This window comes from Pinus tabuliformis, chromosome 7 (genome assembly GCF_031772625.1).
Source record: "Pinus tabuliformis cultivar Carrire ecotype Pingquan chromosome 7, CPIR1, whole genome shotgun sequence".
Lineage (NCBI taxonomy): Eukaryota > Viridiplantae > Streptophyta > Pinopsida > Pinales > Pinaceae > Pinus > Pinus tabuliformis.
Genome location: NC_142293.1, coordinates 501,886,055 through 501,910,003, shown reverse-complemented (window position 1 = coordinate 501,910,003; position 23,949 = coordinate 501,886,055). Strand labels below are relative to the sequence as shown.

Here is a 23,949-nt window from a genome sequence, read left to right as displayed (position 1 = left end):
ATTTGGACACCTGCAAGTGCCTCAACAGTGCCTCCAAAGGCGCGCGACCCGTCCAGGAAATGCGTGCGACCCATCAGGCAATTTTCACAATTTTTCACCTACAGCTCAGGAATGCGCTCAGCTTTTACTAGTTTTGACTTATGATGGGATTTTTCACCCTCTTTGATGTAATTAATGTATTTTCATGTTGACATGACACTTATTTACCTATTCTAGAAGATTCATTCATGAAATAGCAAACATTTAATGAATGAATTGGTTTCCTAGCTTATAGAGGCAAGTTGTTTTGACTGCCTAGATTTTAGTGCTCAGTTTAGAATTGGTTGAAACAGCTCCTAGAAGGATGAGCTCGACCCCTAGAGGCAAGGAAAGGTGTTAGCTTGCCTATATTATGTATTTTCTTAGTCATTTTCAGAGGTTGGAAGGTTGGACTCTTGAGGGAGAAGCTCTTATTGTATTACTCACTGTATCTCTGCAATTTTTGGCAAAGGAAGACCAGGGTTTTGCAGTCCTTTTTGGGATTCTTGTGGTCACATGTATTGATGGTGTGTTTCTCTTTGTACTTGTAAGTGTGTTATGTGAATCATTTCTTTACTTTTCCTTCTGCAAATTAGGCAAATGAAGTGTTAAAGTAGAATTCATGACTGTCATGCTCTGCTTTTAAGTTTGCTTAATATCAATGTTTTCAACTGTTTAAGGGGAATTCAAGGTTATTGCTTGCTCTCCTTAACTCCTCACCGGTCATTCTCATCCATCCATCTCTATCAAAGGCATCAATACTGTTTCCTACCTTGCCCCAAAGAACCCCTTGCGAAAACTGTGTCCAATCCCCGCACTCGAAATTGCCATTCCCCAATTTTCCACCAAAACTTAAAAAATCCCAAATTTAAACCTTTTGATCAGTTTACTAGCCTAAAATCAGTGTTTCTCTATTGGTCATCTCGCCCATTGAAGATCTTTACTGAGATAGACCGGAGAGAGCCCTCTCCTGCCCCGTAGGGCTAGCTACGAGGCTAAGTGGTTTGATGTTGCCTTGAAGTTTACCTTTCTCAGCCTGAGGTGAAATTTCAAGCGCTAACACCTGTGTTGACTGCAATTTGACCATCATTTCAGACTGTTTTGGGCTGTATTCTTGCTGTTGGAGGCCAAGTTGGCTGAGGTTGACTTGAGGTCAATTATGACCTGTTTGACCAGCTTTGACCCTGCTGGTTAGGGTTTTGTTGCTGCTGTCATAAAATTACAGATTTGTGTAGTTGTACTCTCTCTCTTTCTCTACTGAATTATTGAAGAATATAAGAAGAATTGATCAAGGGTTTCCCCGCATTGGGGTTTGTCCCTGACTGGTGCCACATCTTGTGTCCTCTTGTCTTGGCTTGTCTTCTACTGTTTGCATTTATGTTCTATTTGCATTTTACTATCATGCTAATGTGATTGCTATTCTGGAAATTGATATTGGGCTAATAAGAAAATTTGAAGTAAATTGCTCTTAAGCATAGAACATACCATAATTTAACAAACAACAACTCAAATTTTTGCTGAGCAGATTTTTGGTTGGACGTAGAAGGGTTTTGCAGTTGCAAAATCAACGTCGGGTGGAAGAGAAATTGCACACACAAAGGGAGATTTCTCTTAGAGGGTTTCTAGCCAAGAAATCCGATTTTCTCAGTTGCAGGTAGGCAGTAGCAACTAGCAGAACTGCGCATTCCAGAAGGGAGTGCGAGTAGTAAAGTAGCAACCGAGTAGAGGAAGAGGGAGTTTCCAAATCAGATCAGAGATGGCCATAGTTGTGCCTAGAGATCATGATAGGTTGGAGGGTTCCTCCAACTATGTCATCTGTAAGGCCAGGATGTCCTTGACTCCTTCTTGTTAGATGAATATGGCCTAAAGCTCTATAAAGACAATGTTGTGGCAGTTCCCCAAGATGCAGATCAACTGTAGGAATACATGAAGGAAATGGCAAAGGCAAAGCAGTTGATCCTTGTTGGAGTCTGATATCATATAGTCTAGCATATATCTGGCAAGAATATTGCCAAAGAGATATGGGATGGTCTCGCCCAACTATATCAGGGAACTTTTGAGCAATAGAAGATGTTCTTGGAAAAAAAGCTGAGGTGCATCACGATGCAGAAAAGGGAAGGCATAGATCCCTTCCTTACCAGGATTCAGGAGGATCCGAGATCAGCTTGCAACGCTTAGGGCAACACCTCAACCAACAAAGCTAGTACGGTTGGAACCGAACAATGTCTCAGATGAGTGACAAGTTTTTACCCAAAGTATATTGGGCAGAGACAAGTTGTGAGAGTGGGACAGGATGTGGTTCGACTTGCAGGAGGAGGAGTTGAGGCGAGCTTTGCTAAAGAGCTCCATTAGTGGCAGTGAATCGAAGGGTGTGAATGAGGAGGAGAATGTGGCCCTTGCATCTAAGGGTCCCAGTCAGGGGCAGGGGGAACAAAAGAAGAAGGACCTGCCAAAGGTCAGTAGCTTCAGATGTGGTGAGTTCAATCACTACAACACGCAGTGTCCTCTCAGGAAGAAGGACAAGCAGGAGAAGTAGGACCAACATGAAGCTTCAACTGAGATCAACAAGTTATCCTCCAGGCTGGAGGAAGAATTCGCTATGATGGCAGCCATACCTCCAGGAGTGAGGTGGGGAAACTTGGAGTTGTAGTCCAAAACTGCAGATGTTTGGGTAGGATCCTTTAGGAGTCCACCTCATGGATCATCACCTTGCTATGGGGGGCCCACCGTTTTTAATAGCAGGATGGATTAGTGTTAGAGATGCAGTCAGATTCTAGAGTGACAGTTGCAGACTAGTAGCAATAAGATGCTGAGGAGTGCAGTGCACTGTTGGCAGTAGTGCAAAGTGGCATAGAGCAGAGTCAGTAGCAACACAAATACTTCAGTGGATAGTGCAATAAGTAGTAGTAGTCAGGACTCAGGAGACAAAAGCATCATATTGAACACAGTTGATTCAATATTTTGGATGCTTCTTAGTTGCAGTGGTTGCAGTTGCAGCAACAACAGATGAGAGGGAGTTGCTGTTAAAATTGGCAACTAGGGCCAAACTCCAAGTGGGTCACCTTATTTATGGCAGCTAATATTTTTCTTGGATTCCTCTCTTCGAGAGGTGTAGGATTGATCTAAAGATCATCCGATTCCGACATGTATTTATGGAGATATGAATTTATTCATATTATTGACAATTTGTCAAGGTCGGCCAACAAGCTAAACAAGCACTTTTACCCCCAGCTCAACCTCAACGTTGCATTTAAATAGAGGAGGCCTCAAGTCATTTGAGGAGCACATTATCTCATGATCTCTCTCTCCACTTGTTTGGGTTTGTCTTCTCACAAGGAGGACGTGGTGGAAAGAAAGATCAGAGAAGCCCTAGCTGCAGTCATGAAGAGGAGCCCTAGCCGCAGTCAAAGAGAGACCTAGCCACAGTCAAAGAGAGATCTAGCCTTAGTCAAGAAGAGGCCTAGCCGCAGTCAAGAAGAGGCCTAGCGCAGTCAAGAGGAGCCCTAATACGCAACAAAAGGAAGGCCCTAATCCGTAGCAAGAGGGAGGCCCTAAGCCGCAGCAAGAGGAGGCCCTAGCCGTAGCAAGAAGGAGCCTTAACATAAGTGTGAAGAAGCCTAGATAGACAACGTAGAAATCTATGTGTGCTATAGGTGACAACGTGGCTAATAAGGTAGTTCTAAAGCATGAGCTAAGGACTGTTAGCAGGCTCTGAATCTGCAGTCATAAGGAGAAGCAGTACATTGAAGAAGTCTGCCCTCAAGACTTAGAATAGATCAGCGTAGGGCTAGATACATATGCGGATTGAGTGCTAACAATTAAGCCGAGTTCTTGTAGGCTATATAGTGTTGCGTTGATGGTTGTTGGGTGCTGTTTGTTTGAGGACCGTAGGCCTAACTTACTGCTGGGCTAGGCTGCAGGCCATAACTAGCAGCAAAGGCTGTTCTAAGCGTTGCATTAAGGACTTGGACAACGTGGCAGTGGTGGAGTCTCACCTTGGTACACCGCAGCCTAAGAAGGCCTGCATTGTTGACTGTGTGGAGAATGAGGGCTGAAGGTTGATGCCCTAACTCATGAAGCTGTGACAACAAGTGCAACAAGAAGAGAACTGCGTTTTGGGAGATGTATTGGGTCAAGGTTTGACCATGTTTGGTTCAGTTTAATGAGCATCCTGTTGGTGCCATATGGATCATCTTCCAGGGAGTTGAAGGATCTTCTTAGGAGCAGAACCAACAGTGTAGTTTTTGGGTGCATTGAGCTTACCGCTGAAGGTTGAAGTTGACTGGGCTTGACCAAGCCATTTAGAGGAAGATTTTGTCTTGTTTGACTAACATTGACTTCTCTGGTCAAGGCTTTCCTGTTGCTGTCATAAAATATCAGATTTGTATATTTGTACCATCTCTCTCTCTCTGCTGAACTATTGAAGAATATAAGAAGAATTGATCAAGGGTTTCCCCACATTGGGCTTTGTCTGTGGCTGGTGCCAGATCTCGTGTCCTCTTGTCTTGGCTTGTCTTCTACTGTTTATGTTTATGTTCTATCTGCATTTTACTATCATGCCGATGTGATTGCTAAACTGGATATTGATATTGGGCTAATAAGAAAATTTAAATTGCTCTTAAGCATAGAACATACCAAAAAATAACAGTTGCAGTGCAGATACAGAGTTGGCAGTAGTTTAACAATGTCAGTAGCAACATAGATGCGACATCAAAGTTGCCCAGTGGTTGGTGGGCAGTGTGGCCAGACGTCAACAACGTGATAGGTGGTGGTACGGAGACAGGATGTTGTAGCAGGGTGTGCAACACTAGAACACAATTCTCGCTAAGAGGGAGTGTTAGTTTTTGTAGCATCAGATGTATTCTAGTCTCGAAATTTTGTGGAGAGGCTAGAATACATGAGATCTCCATAACCCATAAATTGTTTATGGAAGTTCCACCTAGAGATGGCTTAATTAGATTATTTATCTATTTTTTAATGTTTCCTAAGTCTAAACTTAGGGAAACTGGTTAATTAATCAAAATTAATTAAGTCAAGGTGAGAATTCTCTAGAAACTCACACGGATCGACAGGGTATTAATTTGGGCCCTTGATTAAGTTCTAATCTTGGCCGTTGGTGCTCCAACAGAGGTTAATAAGAAGAAGTTGATGGGCACTTGGAGAATACACTTCGGGAGTTCGATTTCCTTGAAAGTTCGATTTCCAGAGAGCAGTAGCAGTTTCCAGAAAGCCAAAGATCGAATCAGAGACAGTGAGGGTAGGGACAATGATCCAGAGGAAGTTTTCCATATCCGGAGAGGCAACAATAAGTGGAAAAAGTGATGCACGTAGAAGGAGCTCAAAGACTGCATAGTAGCTGAAGTAGAGCATTTCGATTTAGCTAGGGAGGAAGTTGATTCAGTTTCCAGAGGCCGGGAAAGTATTCCAAAGGGTCGGAGAGTCACTTCCAGCAACAAAGACAGGCAAGACGGCTTGCTCAGAGGCCAAAACTGAGCCACACGTGTGAGAGGCAGCGCTGGGACTGCACAGAGGGCCTACGCAGGGGTTTGGACGACTAGTTTTTTCTGGAGGAGCCAGTTCCGGGATTGCTTGTGGGGTGAGAAAATTTTCTCTCTACTTATTTTCTGTCAGATACTTGTTGTTTGGATTGCCAATTGAGCATCCATAGATTGTACTCAAAATTTCACTGCTGTATAATAATAAAACCCTCAACTGCTGCACCGTTTTTCCAAAGTTGGGTTTTTCCAGGGACAATTTTCCAAAAATAACTGTGTAAATTTTATGTGTGTGTGCTAGATTTTCTTAGTTTCCAACACCATTTTCTTCTGCAGATTTATTTGTGAAAATCACAGTGTGAATTATTTGATATTTGCCATAGTAGACAACAAATAATTTGTTAAATAAATTAACAATTAGAAAAATAATTTCTAGTTGCTGTGATAGATGAAATGTTCACAATGATGATGCAGAAAGAGGATCCCTATAAGCAACTGAGAGTACCATGATCTCCGCGGAAGAATAAATAGCTGTTGTTGAAAACAAGTCCCTAGTTAAGAGGGAGCTTGGGTATATTCCTTTCATGTAAAGGAATGAGTAGATCCTCCCTAGTTAAGAGGGAGAGATAGACACGTCATTCTTGTCTTCACATCATGAAGAAAGAATGGAGGATTGGGTGAGCATCTGAGGCTAATACCGATGCCCTTTGAGGATGAGGTAGGGCATCTAATAGCAAGAGTAGTCAAAGAGGAGATTCCTTGTGGATGTGTAAATCCAAGAGGGGAATGGTCCTAAAAGGACATACCTTGTGAACATTCGGATGGGGTATGTGCCTTGAGAGACAATGATGAAGGTGTTTATAAATCATTGTCTCCCCAACATTGTGCTCTAATCTAGTGGAGAGATAGAGATGTTAGTCAAGGCCTTGCTATATGACAATGCTAGTTGATATGATGAGATGCAAAGATATAAGCTGAAAAGATAATTTATGAGATGGCTTACCAATCTGACTCTTTTTATGAGAATCCTTCAGTATGAGAATGTCCATGTGCCTTCCATGTGTTATGAATACCTCCCTAGTTAAGAGGGAGTGTCGAAATATGTAACTAGGTTCGGTCTTCATAATATTTTTTGTACTATTGATATTATGTAAAAGAGAAAGAAAATTTATTATTGTTATTTTATAACATGGGTTTTATGCTCTAGGTCAATTTGTATTTAGGTCAAAGCACCCATTGTGTGCTTCTAGGTTTTGTCATAGAGTCAAGGAGTCAAAAGAGTCATTGTCATATGTAATAGACCCTATCGGGCATCTTGTATCAAGTTGTAAGAATTTATTTAGAGTTAAAATGTGCCATAGTACCCCTCCAAGATTGAGTCGGCCTCATTAAGGACAATTTGAGCCTCATGGAAAGGTATATATAAGTGCATTCGACCTCATTTGAAGTATAGCATCCAAGGAAGTTTGATCACAAGAAGGAAGAAGTCTAAAGGCAAGAAAGAAGAACAAAGAACTAGGAGAAGAAGAAAAGAAACTGGAATAGGAAAAGTCGAAAATTATGGGCTTCTGTCTCACACGTGCAAAGTTACAGTTATGGTTTCTAAAGCTGCTAGGTCAAAGCTGCTAAGTCGAAGTTGCTAGATCGAAGTTGCAGTAGAAGTTGCTATATCGACGCTGCTAAGTCGAAGTTGCAGTAGTAGCTAGAGATCGAAGTTGCAGTACTAGCTAAAGGACAGAGTTGCAGTACTAGTTGAAGGACGATGTTGCAGTACTAGTTGAAGGACGATGTTGCAGTAGTAGTTAGAGATCGAAGTTGTAGTAGTAGCTAGAGGGCCGAAAATTTGTTGCTAGAAGCTGTTCTGACTTTGAAGGAAAGCACATCAAGAAGGAAGGTTGACTTGGTCTTAGGGGGGTCTCAGTGTTGGGTCTATAAGGTCTTGGAATTCATCATTTGAAGCTTCTATAAGAAGAGAAGAATTTCTCATGGGTTTTCCTCTCTAGGAGAGGTTTTGGCCCTGGCTAGTAGCCTACATCTTGTGTCCATTTGTTCTATTGATCTTCATGTTTTTGGTAGCTGTTTGATGACAATAACACTATAATAATCAAGAGAAAAAGAAGCTAATTATAAATACTACAAGTTGAAGTAAAGAACATCACAAGCAGTTATCAAAGTAAAGAGAAATCACGCTAATCTAGCTGCCCTAGGTTTCTCAACAGTGAAATCCTATTAAGGGATCCTCTTTAGTGGGTTTTTGGTTTTACAGTTTGCCTTGATTGGCTGAGAGATTACTTGTCCTCTAGATGCTAGTCTCTCCCTTGATCCATGATTTCGAGTAATTGATAAAAGGAAGGTTGTTCTTCTTGATATCCTCTCGTCACTGATCTTCTCTTGACTCCAAAACCCTTGGATATTGGCACTTATCTTCACATCATTCCATCATTCTTTTCTTCTAACTCTCCAAACTCAAATCTTGTTCGCTGGGGCTACTTGTGATGTCACCTTGATCTTCATTGCTTAGCCTTAGTTAATTACTTAGGGGAGTCTCCCTTGAGCCAGCCTAAAGAGCAGAGGTAGGTCACTGAGGTGATAGTAAGTGACCTTCCTAGATTCCACTTGGATTGTATGGTGTGGGTTAGAGCTTTTATCATTCTAATGTACAAATTTGGGCAGTAACAGGGTCAAATCGTCTTGTGAACCAATATGCAAAATTAATTATACAAACACTCACACACATAAATGTAAATCCAAACCATTAGATTCCAAATACGTAAAATTTGCCTGTTTCAAGGCTTTGTACTGAGGGTGGAGGGTTTTTTCCCTTAATTTTTGTGTTCCCCTGACATTGTTGCTAGTCTTCCTAGTTTGATGCTGTTATGAACTGGTAGGAATTTATTGGTTTAGTGCTTTGGTTTGGTTCAATGACTAGTTTAGTGGTTAAAGGGTTTAGGCTAGTTCAGAACAACCATTTTCGGTCTAGATCAGTTGGGTTGTGATAACTATGCTCTCAATCAAAGGGTAATCAAGTTGATTTCAAAGACTTCAGCCTGAGATACGATCAAACATGGTGGCTCATTACTCTACTCAAGTTCTTGTAATATAATGGCTAAGGCACTTGTTCTTTGTATTTGTAAGGTGGCTTCAATAAGTGTTAGACAAGAACATATGGGTTTTGAGTTGGGCAGATTTATTTAAGACAATGAATCATGCATCAGAGGTTGTGGAATGGGCTAGATAAATGGGTCAACACTCTTTGTTGCTCAAACTTGATTTGGATAAAGTCTATGATAGAGTTGACTAGTCCTTCGTCACAAACATGTTATAGTGTCTTGAACCTGGTCCCCTAAGGTGTCTTCAGAGTGACCAGACTCTTCTTGAATGCTTTAAATTTTGTTTTTGTAAACAATGCAGTCACAACTCTCACAGCTCTCATTCCACTTCATTGTTCAATCAAGTAGGTTTTCCCATTTGCCCACTTAGCCCCAACATGTACATTCTAAGTGCTGATGCTTTGGTTTAATACCTTAGAAGTGGGTAAGATGCAGGGTATCTCTCTTCCCAATGGCATCAAGATGGTTGACAACCAATCTGCTAATGATTCTCTTTTATCAATTCAAGTGGGTTAGGGGTTGGTTGAGGCTACAAGGGGTTGTTTGGACCTCTTTTGCATTGCCTCACCTTTGGAGTAGTCGTTAGTGAGTGGAAGCATGATTTTTAGCTTGTCAGAATTGATGATCCCTAGCCTAGATTCCTTCTTATGGAGTTATATTAGGCCATGGATGATTGTGTGCTACTTCAATATCTTGCTTGGAGCAGGAGTTTTAGCTATGGTCATATGGGATTTGTGCCTTAAAAAGCTTTAAACAAAGCTTCATATATGGCATTGAAAGATATCACTTTTGTAGGTAAGTTGATGGTTGTTTAGAGTATTTTATACACCTCTCACATCTATTATGTCTCTTTTTCGTTCCCTAGCATGGCCTAGTGAAAAATATTGGAGCATATTCTTAGTTCTTATTTGTGGTCCAAATATGGTGGTGAGAGAAGGCTTCCTATGGTTCCTTGGGGTGTATGTATTATGCCCAAGGAGTAGGGGGGTGGTTGGGCCTCATTGATGTTGTGTCCTAAAGGAATATTCTTGCATCTAAGTGGGTGTTAATGTGTCTCGAGGGTTCCTCCCCATGGCAGATTTTATTACTGCATGGGGTCAAATTAGCTCAATGTCTCCTTAAGGTTCGGGGTGAATTTGGCTTATGTGATATCCTCTTTTGCCCTCATCTTTTTTGGATTCTCAGGTCTTTCATTTGAAGGAGCACGTGGGAGGTGTGGAAGTTTGTTGCTCTACTGGTCAAGTAAAATTTCTCAGGGAGCCATGCAGGATGAGATTTGTTTTGATGTTCTATTTGAAGTTAGAATTGTGAGGGTCATTGTATTGATGAGCTTCCGTGATTCTAGGGTCACAGGCATAGCAGGATGGGTATTTTTTTCTGGAGAGATTTTTGGGATTTTTAGGGCAGGCCTTGGAAGGACTGAAGATTTGTTAGCTTACCACAAGGCTGTCATGTCTTATAGTAATCTTGCTATCAAAGATATTATGGGGTTGATTCCTTCTAAGGAGCTGTACAAGCTGAATATTGGTATATGGGGCCCTGGGTGGTGGGATTGGGGTTAGCAGTTTGGGAAGCAGATTCAACTTTATGACTAAAAAAAATGCACTCCATTCCACATTGGAATCATATTCTGTCCCCTGTTCTCAATGCTTGATGGACCTTTTTTGCTCAATAAGACAAATGGATTTGTAGGCTGCACGATGTTTGGTCTCTACACATCAGCTACAGTGTACAGGTCTTTGCATGTCTGGTTATCTAGCGGAGGCTGCCATCTAAAGCCTTTCTTGGCTTAAGAGTGGTATCCCATATGGTCGTTGTTGAGTATGTGGTTGTTCATAGTGGTGATTCGGTGAAGTGCGTTCTTTGGGACTACTAATTTGCCAATATTTGTTGGAAGTATATCTAGGATCAGCATTCAACTCTTTTCAAGGGCAAATTCATCAATGATCAACATTCTTCAGAGACTCATGCTACCTAGAGCTCTCTGTTTTCTTGGGAATTTGGCATTGCTTTAGAATCACTGCATTGTTCAATATTTGGAGGTTAGGATGCAAATATGCTTTTTCCAATGAGGTCAGTTTGTCTCAATCCTTTTGTCATGTTTTGCGTGAAGAGTTACGTATGCAATTGCTAGTTCAAGGATATCTGCTGATTACGGATGCTAAAGAATTAGATTTTATGTCTGCCCTATTAGTTCTGAGTAAAAGGATATGGTCCATCTTTTGATATACCCTTATGGTTTTATTTTCTTTTTGTAAATACATGTCTATTAATATACAATCTATTTTCAAATATAAAATGATTTGTGCCTTTTTTTTCAACTAATTGTTCTGTATAACTGAACAGGCTGTTCAATTGGAGAAATATGTTGCTGAGTCAGTGAATTTACCTGGAGGCCTTAGTTTGCTTAAGGTATAAGCTGCTAACAACTCTGTATAGCATTTGAGACACCAAGACCTAGTTATTATTATAGCACTGCTCCGTTGGTCTAGTTCAAGCCAGGCTTTTTATTGTTATTACTCTTTTTTGTTCTTTATTGTTTAATGTGTTTAACTGGATTAACTTTCGTTGATCTTATTGTTATTTTTCTTGCAGGGACGTGTAAACACTGCTGATGTGTTTGGAGTTTCAAATTCAGATCTTGTTCCTGGGAAGTATGAAGGTGCAAAACTAGTGTTTCCCACAAGCAGAGTTTCTTTTTGATTTATGGTATCTTTATTGCCTTGTATTTCCTTTGTTTTTTAAGATAGGATACCACAATGATTTAAAAGCATTTGCCTTTCTTGACCAACAGGGGGCCTGAAGCTGTGGGAAGGTTCAACAGATCTAGTCAATGCCTTGAAACATGAGATTCGAGATGGCCAGTTATCATTCAAGGGCAAGAAAGTATTGGAGGTAGTAATTTTCCAAGTGAGGGTTTTAATATCTCAATTTCTCCCATCTTTCAACAATGTTGTATCCATGTCTGCGTTTGGCCATCATAATGTCGTGTTGAATGCTTGTACTTCATCTACATAGTCATATTTAAATCTTGTATGTTCATACTTTCAAGACTGTCAGTGCATAATTTATCTTTCTATTTATATCAGCATGGCATTTGCTTAATACTCAATCTCTCAAGTGTTTTTAGAGCCCGAGCCTGATTTGTTTGCATGCCAAAAAATCGGGTAGGCAGGATAGGCAAAAATGCATTGCATAGTTTATGCTACATTAATTTTGTTTCTGTTATGTCTGAAATTGCAATCCTCTAAACCCATCATTAATCCATATGTTGTGGTGTCTCTTCAACAATCATGTGGTAATACATTTCCTTGCACATTTCCAAGAAACTTAATTGGAAACTCATGTTTAGTAGTATGTCTTTGATGAAATTGAAGACATGAAATGCTTGAAGTTAAAATAATGGATATTGATTACAATATGTCATATTAAATTATATTTTCATCTTTATATAAAAGACATTTTCTACTACAAAGCTCAATGTAATTTCTTTTAGATTACCTGAAACATATGTGCATTAAATATGTACCAACATAGATCCATATTAACTCTAGATCTGTCAAGCATCAAGAGGGATCAAAGCCTTGAGGTGCAAACCTTTCCTTATATTTTTGCATTGTTAAAATGGTTTGCATCTTCAGGTGGCGCTTGATAGATCGGGTTTTTGGTGGATCTATGCTGGTTTATATATATTTTATTAACATAAAATGATAGACTTAAGAATACTATTATTTCTCATAATTTTTTTTATATGTTAAAAGCTGACATGACTTAGTGTTAGATTCACTCACTCGTGACAGTGTGCCCCACACTAGGATGTAGAATGTGCCTCTTGATACAACCAACATGCATACATACTCATGACAATGTGCCCCATACTGGGATGTAGAGTGTGTCTCTTGACACAACTAAAATACATACACATTGAAATCCAACTTAGATACTTGTTAAATATTTTCTTTTTCCTTCTTTGAGGGGATTTATTGTGTACCCACTTGCCACATGCATAGGTATGTGGGTGTGTGTGTGTGTGTCTCTCTCTCTCTCTATATATATATATACAGCTCCAAACATACATACACATGTTATATGTGTGTGCATATTTGAGATCCAACTTAGATCCTTGTTAAATATTTTATTTTTCATTCTTTGAAGGGGGCTAGTGTGTACCCACTTGCTACACGCGTAGATACATATATACACTAGAAAAATACATAATATATATATATATATATATATATATATTTTTTTAATGTGGTTCAAGGACATTGAGTGGCCGCTACATCCATGGGAAAATCTAGGTAGATCAATCCGAAGGGATCGACCCGCCAACCAAACTCGCAAGGCCTAACCCCAAAGGCATCGAGGAGATTTGACCTCGTGACCTCCCGATAGGTGAGGTACATAGCAACAGGAACTCGACCAACTAAGCTATCCCTTGGGGCTACTAGAAAAATACATAAAATACTATATGATACATACCATATACCAAACAAAAAAAGGGTGCTTGTATGTATGCCTTATTGTTGGTTGTATGGGCATATGTATGTTGTACACTCAAAGAGCGAGCGATATATATATATATATATATATATATATATATATATATATATAACCAGATTCGTCCTCCACCCCCCACGTGTCCCGAATCCTGCGTGTCAGACATGATTCTTGAGGGACACGTTTTCGATTCGTAGATCGAGCGTGTCCGAACATGAGGGATTCTTGGACCTATCGAATCCAATTCTCCCGAGAAGTGTGTCATGATTTTGGGACACGTGTCCCTCTCGAAGAGGGTACCACAACGCTTTAAAAGCTCGATATGGGCCACTTTCTCTTCATTGTAATGCGTCTCTCTCGCTGTAGGTGTGTGGGAGTGAGTAGCAAAGGGTTTAGGAGCGTGTTTCTTGATGATATGGGTGTGTTGAGTTGGCATTGGCCAAATTGGATGTTAATGAGCCAGTGCTAGAGCCTATTACTTTTAATGATGGTGATACCCCTGAAGGGTCATCCTCCACACCGACAGATGCAAAGATTACATTGGATACAGAGGAGGAGGATGCAAAGGAGAGTAGTGGTGACCGTGATAGTGATGTTGATTTTGATGATGATGATTGATGAGCTACCTACTACCTTGTAGTTGTTTTGTATTTGCTATTTTTATTTGCCATTGGCATTCCTAGTTAGGAGTCCTTAGGACTCAGTACCTATGTAACACATTTTGATTTTGATGACTTAATGAGAAAATTGCAGTTTATTGTTAATTTCTTGTCTTTCTCGTATTGGATCATTGATGAATCTGTCACGATTGTATTTGTATGCATAATGTTACAAATTTACAATGTAGAATCTAGATGTATGTTTGAATTTGTATCATCATGAGAATTTTGTAATATGAAATATCTATTTAGTATTAATTATATTATATATATATATATATATATATATATATATATATATATATATATATATATATAATGTATCCTACGTGTCATGTTCCAAGGGGTCTACGTGCCTTGTCTCAGACACTCGAATCTGTGTGTCCTGCGTGTCTCGTGTTCCTGTGTCTAGTGACTTATATATATATATATATATATATAGAGAGAGAGAGAGAGAGAGAGAGAGAGAGAGAGAGAGTACAAATCAAACAATCCAACCTCTGACACATTCTAGGGTTGTATTATGCAATTCTTTGTGGGGGGTGCAGGACCATTTGATTTGACCTGGTTGATGAGCAACCGTTCTCCTTCAATGTTGGCACACTCAACAGATCTGTACACCCTTGATTCCTGTTCTGCAGTAAGGGAGTGCAGTTGTGGAGGGTGCAACATTACGGGGACCTTCAAGGAGGTTGCAACAACAATTAACTAGGAATTTGTGGTTAAGGTACATACGTGCTTGCAACATGCACGCACCATCTTCAGCGGGTTTCCATATTTTAGCAATTCATATTTAGAGTGTTTTTATCTCTGCTTTAGGAACAGGTGCTAAGAAGATAAGGCACTGTGTCTGAGGGAGTTCCAAAGAAGGGGTAGTTTCTTAGGTGTTGCATGCACTTAGACAACTCGTAGTGAGAATTCTATCCTAGGAAACACACTCATGCATGCATGGTGCATTTTTCTAGATAGATTAGGGTTAGGGTTTCTTCTCCTTAACATAGGTGCACCACTTGGATGGTAGATATTGATTTGTAAACCATAGTTCTTTTGTTCTATAAAGGAGATAGGGTCACAGGGTGCACCATTGGAGATGGTTATATAGTGGAAGTTTTGAGCTTGTGGTTGCAGTTGTAATTCTTTCTTTCAGAGTTATAGAGAATTGATGTGATTGAGTGTTGAATATTTTGTGTTTGTTGTTTTCATTTTCAGATTATGTGTTTGCAGATATAGCATCTTTTATCTGCTGATTTGATAGGTTAATCAGTTTCAATTTCCTAGACTAGGTTCAGTTTTAGGAGTGCAGATTTGCTTATCATATTCCGAAAATTAACATGTTATTAGTGAATGTGATTTGGATTTTCTGATTTGTGTAGGGAGAGGTTGTCCCCTGTGAAGGTAGCTGGGTCAGGAATTTCAGTGGGTATGATGCCCATAAGTCTCTATATATTGGAGTGATTGATGCTTGTGGGTGAGATGCTTAGAACCTTGAGTAATTGTAGTGTTGGTTTCTGCTCGAGAGATGTGATTTGCACGTGTGATAGGCTGCTGATTTGTTCTGTTTCCAACTGATTTGTTTGTTTGAGGTGTGTTTAGAAGTTACATGGATGGCTAACTTGGGTCTTAGAGAGTGCAATTGGTTGAAGGCCACTACTACTGCAAAATCTAGCACCTTAAAGCAAAGCCTCACTAAAAACTCTAGATTAGTGTTGATAATATTGCCGATATATCGGGGATATTTGAAACTATTGCGATATTTTCGGCAAAACGAGTGAAATTTTCCGTTTTGAAAATATCGCGATATTTTGAAAATATCAGCAAAATATCGCAATATTTTGAAAATATCGGCTAAATATCGCGATATTTTGAAAATATCGGCTAAATATTGCCATATTTTGAAAATATCGGCTATGTTTAAAAATCTGAAAAAATTGATTTTTTATGTTTGTCGATATTTTCCGATATTTTCGCCGATATTGCCGATAAGATGTTTTTAGGACCCTCGCCAATATTTTGTTGATACCGATATTTTCAACATTGCTCTAGATTATGAGCAATAATGGTGTCAGTCACCACTATCACCTTAGTAACTGTTTCCTTGCTCTTTTGTGGTCGAATACTATCCCCACAAATGAGGCTTCCCCAATAGATCTTAGGGATTAGATAACCTAAGTGCTCCTAGGCTAAATACCTCTTAAGGGCGCTACTATAAAATACACCCAAGGATGGGTGTTCAGTAGTTAGAGTTCCCATGTTAAATTTCCTTGAACCCAACAACCTGGCTATTTACTACCCAATAGGTTACAGATCTACTAAATAAAAGCACAATCGCAATCATAACAAAACTTAAGCAATGGAAGCAAATTAAATAACCAATCTCAACCACATAAGCACACACAAATTTTTTGCCCAATCAAATAGTTCTTCATTAATAACTCAAAACCTATTCGGGCTCCCTTATTGGGAAAATGGCCCTTTGAAGAAATTACTTATACAACAATGAACTTGGATCTGATCCATTAGATCAAGCCCTAGCTCTATCCTTCGATCTATCGTGGCTGATTTAGATCTCCCTTGCCGCTCCTTGCACCTTCCTCGGACCTGTCACACTTGAATTGAAGTTCTTCTCCACCCAACCACTGAGATCTCACTCTCACTGTGTTTTGTGCTTGGGATGTCTTGTGTGTTTTCTCGATTGGCTTAAACTTTCTTTTATAAGCTTGAGTTATGATTGAATCCGCAACCCTAATCTCCATAAGTTTGATGGTTGAGATTCATCTAATTCACCAATGCAAAAATCTTTGCATTTCATTAGATAACTCACTTTTGTCTTATAAAAGAAATTACTTTAATCACTAAAGTAATTGCTAAGGTTAAGAGTGTATTTGGCGACTTTTGCATGCTTAGACACTTAGGCTTGTGCAAAAGTACCTGCCTAAGCTACAAGATCAACACTCCCTCTTAGTGAGGGAGGTACTTCCTGAAGAGCCACCTGAAATTAGCTATCCCTCCGGTCCTGGCACAATGTCCTTCTTCAGAGGTTTGCTCTCCTTGAATATTCTCCTGGGAGCCTCGACATGCTCTTGAGCATCCCTCAATGTCTGAATAGGTTTGCTCGTCAACCTGTAGAAGTTGCTCTCTTTACTAATAGCCATTGTTGTGTCTAGCTAGACTTTCGTGGATGAATGAGCACCTGACCATTCTTAAATCAGACCTCAAATCCTTTGTCCTCCATGATTGATACTAAGAGCAAGTTTTTCTTCAATCCTAGTATGAATAACATGACCTTGGCTTCCAACATCCCTCCTAACTCTAGTTGAAACTTAATAGTTCCAACCCCCTTCACTGCACACTTGGCATCATTACCAAGCTCCACATGTAAATCTAAGTCACTCTTCGTCAGACTGCTAAATAACTCCCATGCTTTTGTCATATGGCATGATGCACCACTATCGAGGTACCAAGCACTTCTCTTGTTGGTGCTAGTAGATAGACAAGAGACAAATGAGAAGTCCTTCTTGAACTTTGCTACAACCTCATCAAGCTAAACGTCTGTTGAGACTGTTGACTGTTGCAACTTCCTCTTCCCCTTCTTCTTCTTTGGAGATCGTGATGCATAGTGCTCACTTTTGTGGCAACTGAAACACTTGATCTTACTCAAGTCCTTCTTCTTCCTTGTCGAGAGGTTGCCCCCTCACTATTACAGTATTACCTTTGGAACCCTTTCCTTCACCATTCTTGGCCATACTGGCCAAGGGTAGGTTTTCCTCTTCATCTTCTTGCTTGTCGTCCTTAGACTCCTCTTGAGTTTCTTCCTAGATGTAGTCATCCCAAAGACTCCCCCAATTGGGAAGGTGTTCTTGGGTGCAGATTCCTTTGAAAAATGGTTCCCATGACTTGGGAAGACCATTAAGTGCTACATTCATGGGCTCTATGTCCTCCTCCTTCTCCTTGATGGCTGCATTGAACTCTCTTTGTGTCTTCCAAGTGACCCTCAAGCTTCCTTAAACAACTGTGTCACTTGTGTGTATCTTTCTCTATTGTTCAGTTACTTGTTTCGACATATAATTTAATTGGTGTAGGATGCAGTGTATGTATTTCAATGTTTGCCGTAGGAAACTGCAAATAACTTGTTCATGTAAATCTAGCAAGTAGGAGAAATATCATCAGTGCTGCAGTAGGAATTCCCGGGTTTAAGGAATTTTCACATGGTATCAGAGCTAGTGCAGATGAAGCAAGAAGAATAATCCCAGAGAACCCAGCGCTGAGCAGAAAAGGAAGGTCGAAAAAGATGCAGGAGGCAGCAATTTGAATCGCCAGAGGGGTTTGCGCAGTCCTAACCGGAGCGCTAAATTTCATGGTAGTCTCTCTCTCTGAGTGAGTCGACGGTGAGGAAGGGGTTCCAGATCGAAATCTTGCCGTGGCAGAGGGAGCAACGCTGAAGCCTCAACGTGAGGAGGAGCTGGTGGGACTCAGTTTTTCTGCAGGCCATTTTGCTGGGCAGAAAGACGTCAGAAGAGAAGAGAAGCACAGTGAGGGAACTTTTCCTCAATAGACTTCCCATCGAGACGTCCATTCTATTATTGGCTGAGCAGTAACAATAAGAGCAGAGAAGAGAAGTTCGACCGTTTTTGTGGCAGAAATGGCAACCAGTGGCTTGAGGGATCAAGATAGGTTGGACGGAGCATCCCACTATGTCATCTGGAAGGCGAGAATGTCATTCCTTCTAGATGAGCATGCTCTCAAGACATATGTCGACAACGTGGTGGCTATGCCTGCAGATGCAGATCCAGTAAAGAAGTACAAGGCAGAAATGGCGAAGGCAAAGCGAATGATCCTCGACAGAGTGAAGGATCATGTTGTCTATCACATCGCTAGCAAAGGGACTGCTAAGGAGATGTGGGATGTGTTGTCTACGCTATATCAGGTATCTTCCGAGCAGCGGAAGATGTACTTAGAGCAAAAACTGAGATCTGCATAGATGCAAAAGGGGGATCACATAGATCCGTTCCTCACGAAGCTTCAGGAGACCTGAGATGATTTATTAGTTATGGGGTTTACACCTCAAGGTTCCGAGTTGGTTAGACTGGCCCTCAATCTTGTCTCAGATGAGTGGCAAGTCTTTGTCCAGAGTATCCTGGGTAGGGCGAATTTGCCGAATTGGGATGAGATGTGGGCAACTCTTAAACAAGAGGAGTTGAGGAGAGACTTGGTCAAGTGTAAGCTTGACAAAAGCAACAATAGTGGGTCGAAGCCCAAGGAGGAGGAGGAGAATGCAACCCTTGCATCCAAGGGGTAGCAGGAGCAACAGAGACATAAGAAGGACGTCTCGAAGATAAAGTGCTTCAGGTGTGGTGAAATGGGTCACTACGCAACACAATGTCCTCTCAGGAAGAAGGACAAAGATGAGAAGCACGATCCGAAGGCTGCACCCGCGAAGATCGAGGAGGAGTTCGCCATGACAACCGAGATACCTCCAGGAGGGAGGTGGGCTGATTTGGAGCTGTAGTTCGAAAGAGCTACAGATGGGCAGGATCCTTGAGGAACCCACCTTTCGGATCGATTCCTTGCTATTGGAGTCCAGATCAGAAGTAGCAGGATGGATTAGTGTCTGATGGTGCCAAGGAGTGTCGGAGTGACAGTTGCAGTGGCTAGGAGCGCCAAAGATTGAACAACGCAGAGTAGAGTTGGCAGCAGTGCAGATGGCACAGAGCAGAGGTCAGCAACGACACAGAAGATTCATAGGGTCAGCGCAGAGACTAGTAGCAGTCAGGCTCCAACATTCACATGGCATCATACTGAACAAAGTTAGTTCGGTAATTTGGGATGTTTTTCCATTGCTGATGCAGTAGCAGCAACAGTTTGCAGTGCAGCGGCAGTGCCAGCAGCAACACGGATGCAGAAATACAGAGGGAGTTGCAGTACAGATGTAGTGTTGACAGTGGCAGGGTCAGTAGCAGTACAGATGCAACATTTTCGCAATAATTGGTGGACAACATGTCAGACATGAACAACGCAGAGGGAGATGTTACAAAACATAGTGATGCTTCAATAGGTTGCATTGCTAGAGCACATTCCTCGCTAAGAGGGAGTGTTGATTTCTGGTAGCATCGAATGTGCTCTGAGTCATAAATTTTGCAGGGAGGCTTGGGCACATGTATTCCAAAGAACCCAGAAATCGCTTTGGAAAATTCCACGTAGAAACAATTTTATTAAAATAATTAATTATTTTTAATGGGACCCTAAGTCTAAACTTAGGAAAATAAAATAATTAAAGGGTATTAATATAAATTGTGGGTGTAACATCTAGAAGAAGACGAGGATCAAGTTGAAATGATCTTAGCCATTGATTAGCTTCTAATCTGGGCCGTTGAATGTCAACGGGGAGATTATTTAAGGAAGCTTGAGGGTCACTTGAAAGACAAAGAGAGAGTTCAGAAGTTAGATTTTCTGAAGCAGATCAGCTGCTGGGAGAATATTGATAGTGAGCTTGTGCAGTGAGGGGCAGGGATAGTTGGGTTGGAGTATCTTCTCCAGAGTCCAGGATACGCAATAGAGGAGTAGAGAGACACTAGAAGGAGGCAACACAGGACCTAAGAGGGGTTGACGCTGAGCTAGAAGGGCTCATGCAGAGGTTGACGTTGAGCCAAAAGGGCTCACGCAGAAGCAGCGCAGTTCTCCAAGCAGAAGTCCGAATTTGCTGAGGGAGCTGACATTTTTGAGCCGGGAGGGCTGGAAACTACTCCAGAAGGCAAATCGATTCCCAGTTGAGTTAACACAGAGCCTTAGAGGCTGACGCAGGGCCCATGTAGGGGCAACGCAAAAATAGCCGGGGACACGTTGGTTTAGCTGCTGGATCAATGGGAACTTGCTGCGTAGAGTGAGGTAATCTCACAAATTTCTTCTGCCAGTTTATTTCTTTGTAACTAGATTGCCGAGAGGGCATCTAGAGTTTTATTCAAAAAACTATTGCATAATAATAAAAACCCTCAAATCTACTGCACTGGTTTTCCCACATTAGGTTTTTCCGGGGACATTTGTCCAAAAACAACTGTGTCACTTGTGTGTATCTTTCTCTATTGTTCAGTTACTTGTTTCGGCATATAATTTAATTGGCGTAGGCTGCAGTGTATGTATTTCAATGTTTTCTGTAGGAAACTGCAAATAACTTGTTCATGTAAATCTAACAAGTAGGAGAAATATCATTAGTGCTGTAGTAGGAATTCCCGGGTTTAAGGAATTTTCACAATCTGCTCCTAGTTAGTGCATCCAACACCTATGGAGACCCTTCCACATGGCTGCTAGTAGACTCCCCAATTCTGCCTTTCCTAGGATACCCATCCACCTGCAAATCATCAACTCAAGAGGATGACCAAACTGCCCTGCAACGTTGTGCTGCTCCTCTTGACATTATTCAACGCTGATGATGATCTTCACTTCTAGATGTCCTCAAAATTGTTGTCCAAACTCCTTTTGGAACAACCTCATCCCTAGCAACACAACTCATCAACTAGCCATACCTTTCCTTGTCCTAGACTTCTGTACACTGTTGTCACGTCAATGGACTGCTTAGAGCTTCTAACAATCCTCTGTCAGCTCCTTCTCCACCTCCAAAAGACCTCCTACAGTTGCGGCCTCCTCTTCTCAAGCTCTGTCCACAATCTGCTCCACTTCTGGGTTAATACCAACCCCAAGTAACCCTTCTCGACCCTCTTGTTCAAAGAAACAAGGCCTGCGACCTAGCTATCTCACCCAAAAATTGTACGACACCCTGTTTCAATGGCTAGATGACCTGCAGCTTACCTGTACAATCAATTGGGAGGTGCAGCCTGCTTGGAGGATGATATACCATCATACCACACATAAATTAACCCAAAACACAACCCAAAACACTCCTAAGGCGTGTGACTGCCTCTCTGCACTACCTCGGACCTCCTAGCCCGTCAAGAAGATGTCAAACTGACCTTTCTCCAAATTAGACTTGTCCTCCTAGGCTACGGCTAGCTTCAGACCACACAAACTATGTGATTGTTGCACGTGAATGGTTAGAAATGACTCCAACTTCACCTTGTATTTATACTAAACACAAGGGCTCCAATAATTCGTCCAAGAGGGTTTCACAACTTGTCATTAGGCCTCTTAACACTTGGTCGACTTGACTTCTTCTTATGCATGCCCACACATATACTTAAAAAATTCATATCTCTTCAATAACAACTCGGAATTGGACGAGTCTCGATGAGTTGGATTCGTCTTGACATCTACTATCATCCTCATCCATCACATGTCGCAATCTCGTCACGGTTTTGGCCCAAACATCGATGGGTGCAAAACCCCAAGCTTGGGTTTCAAGCCCACAAGGCCACTTGTGGAGCTCCTTCCTCCAAACCCTCAATCCTCAAGGCTTGGAGTACCTCCCAAGCTACAAAAATCAACACTCCCTCTTAGCAAGGGAGGTACTTCCAAGATTAGGAAGTAACCATCATCACCCGACGACATTAGCCCATCTGGCGTCCATCACTGTAGCATACTCTGTAGAATGAACCCTGGAATCTCGATAGTGTCTTTGCCTCATCACATATGAACCTGAAGATCCCAATCCTCCATAGGGATGCTCCCTCTGAGGCTAGACTCCCTTTGAACCTACACGATCTCCATTGGCTCAGTCTTGTGCTTAGTCATCCTCTTGGATCAAATACTACTCGTGCAAATACCTCCAATCTCAGATATGCAACATCACGATCCGATGAAGACTGTAGCCTTCCAATCTGTAGTCCATCACATGAAGCCATCTCTATCAACCTGATCTCGTCCAAGTCAAAGAAACCCTCAAGTTGTCCCAATCATCCATTGCAAGTCAACGAAAGTCCATGATCAACAATCTGCCATACAACAAACTGTTTTTCATGAGGCTCTCAACCAATCCACCAGAACTCCCAACCAATCTCGCTGTCAAGCCAGTCAAGACCACTTCTCCATGTCTTTAGTTGAACACTCTGGTCCATGATCTAGACACCCACAACTCCCTCTGAGTTGCTTCGTTGTGCACACTCTGATTCACTGTTCCTCAAAGTAGCTCATATATGCTTTGATACCATGTTGTTTTTCCACGACCTTGGTGTCTGGGATAAAATCTTAAATCTCAGATGCTACCAAACCAAGAATCACAACGAAACTACTTTGCATAGCGAAATATAAACAACATTAAATCTACAAGTGCACAGAATATAGACAACTTTTTACAATTTTGTACAATAACCCAACTTCGTTATATTAATCCAACTGAATAATACAACAGTCTAGGGCTCCCGTACTAGGGATAATGGCCCTCATACATCCACTAGTACAAGAATACAAAACTGGGGCTTGGTGTCAGTCCATCGACAACCAATCTACCCTCAACAAGATACTCTGACCATCTGGCAGATGTAGTCGACTTCACAACTCCTCTCGGTCGTACCTTGTAGCTGCCCGGTTCTTCGCGGCTCGATCTACAACACTGCCTCTATTAATGATCCAAGTCCATCTGGCCACTAAACCTCGGTTATCCAATTTGATCAGTAGTTGTGCCTTAGTTTATCAAGGACACAACACATTGAGACTGTTGTCGAGTTGTTCACAACTGCACATTGCTGCTCCTAAGCTACTCAGGGACTTTAGCCCACTATGGTCTTCCTGCACTGCTCCAATGAAGACCAACATAGGGCACAAATGGCTACCACCTATCACTGCAAGATGTCCATCTCCTACAATGAACACAGGCTTGGAGGACTGCCCATCATCTGCTATAGATGTCCTTCTCCACACACAAGTCTAGGGTTGCACAAACTGCTCTTGGTTAATCAGACCCTTGAGCTCAACAACTGCCACTTTAGCAACCACCTAAGTCCATGAAGATGGTGCACACCGGGCTCCAACTTGGACACTATCATGCTGTCCTCCAACAAACCATAAATGCCCAATCCAATGTCCACACTTGGTCCACTCTCATGCTGCCCTCCAACAGACCACGAGTGACCAATCATACTGTAGCAGCTGCTCCTAGTTAGGGAATCTAACACCTATGGAGACCCTTCCACATGGCTGCTAATAAATTCCTCAAATCTGCCTTTCCTAGGACACCCATCCACCAGCAAATCATGAACTCAAGAGGATGACCAAACTGCCCTG

General features: G+C 41.4%; 1 protein-coding gene across 3 annotated transcripts in view; it reads left to right on the top strand.

Annotated features, from left to right (window-relative positions):
- LOC149248247 (uncharacterized) overlaps positions 1-23,949 on the top strand; it is a 199,051-nt gene that overhangs the window by 30,478 nt on the left and 144,624 nt on the right. For 2 of the 3 annotated variants that reach the window (XM_089458386.1, XM_089458385.1), the window contains exons 2-4: positions 10,970-11,035; positions 11,219-11,285; positions 11,418-11,533. In XM_089458386.1, the coding sequence (XP_089314512.1) occupies positions 10,970-11,035; positions 11,219-11,285; positions 11,418-11,533 (249 nt within the window). The remainder of the gene's footprint in view (positions 1-10,969; positions 11,036-11,218; positions 11,286-11,417; positions 11,534-23,949) is intronic. The other variant, XM_089458387.1, reaches the window with a different exon arrangement.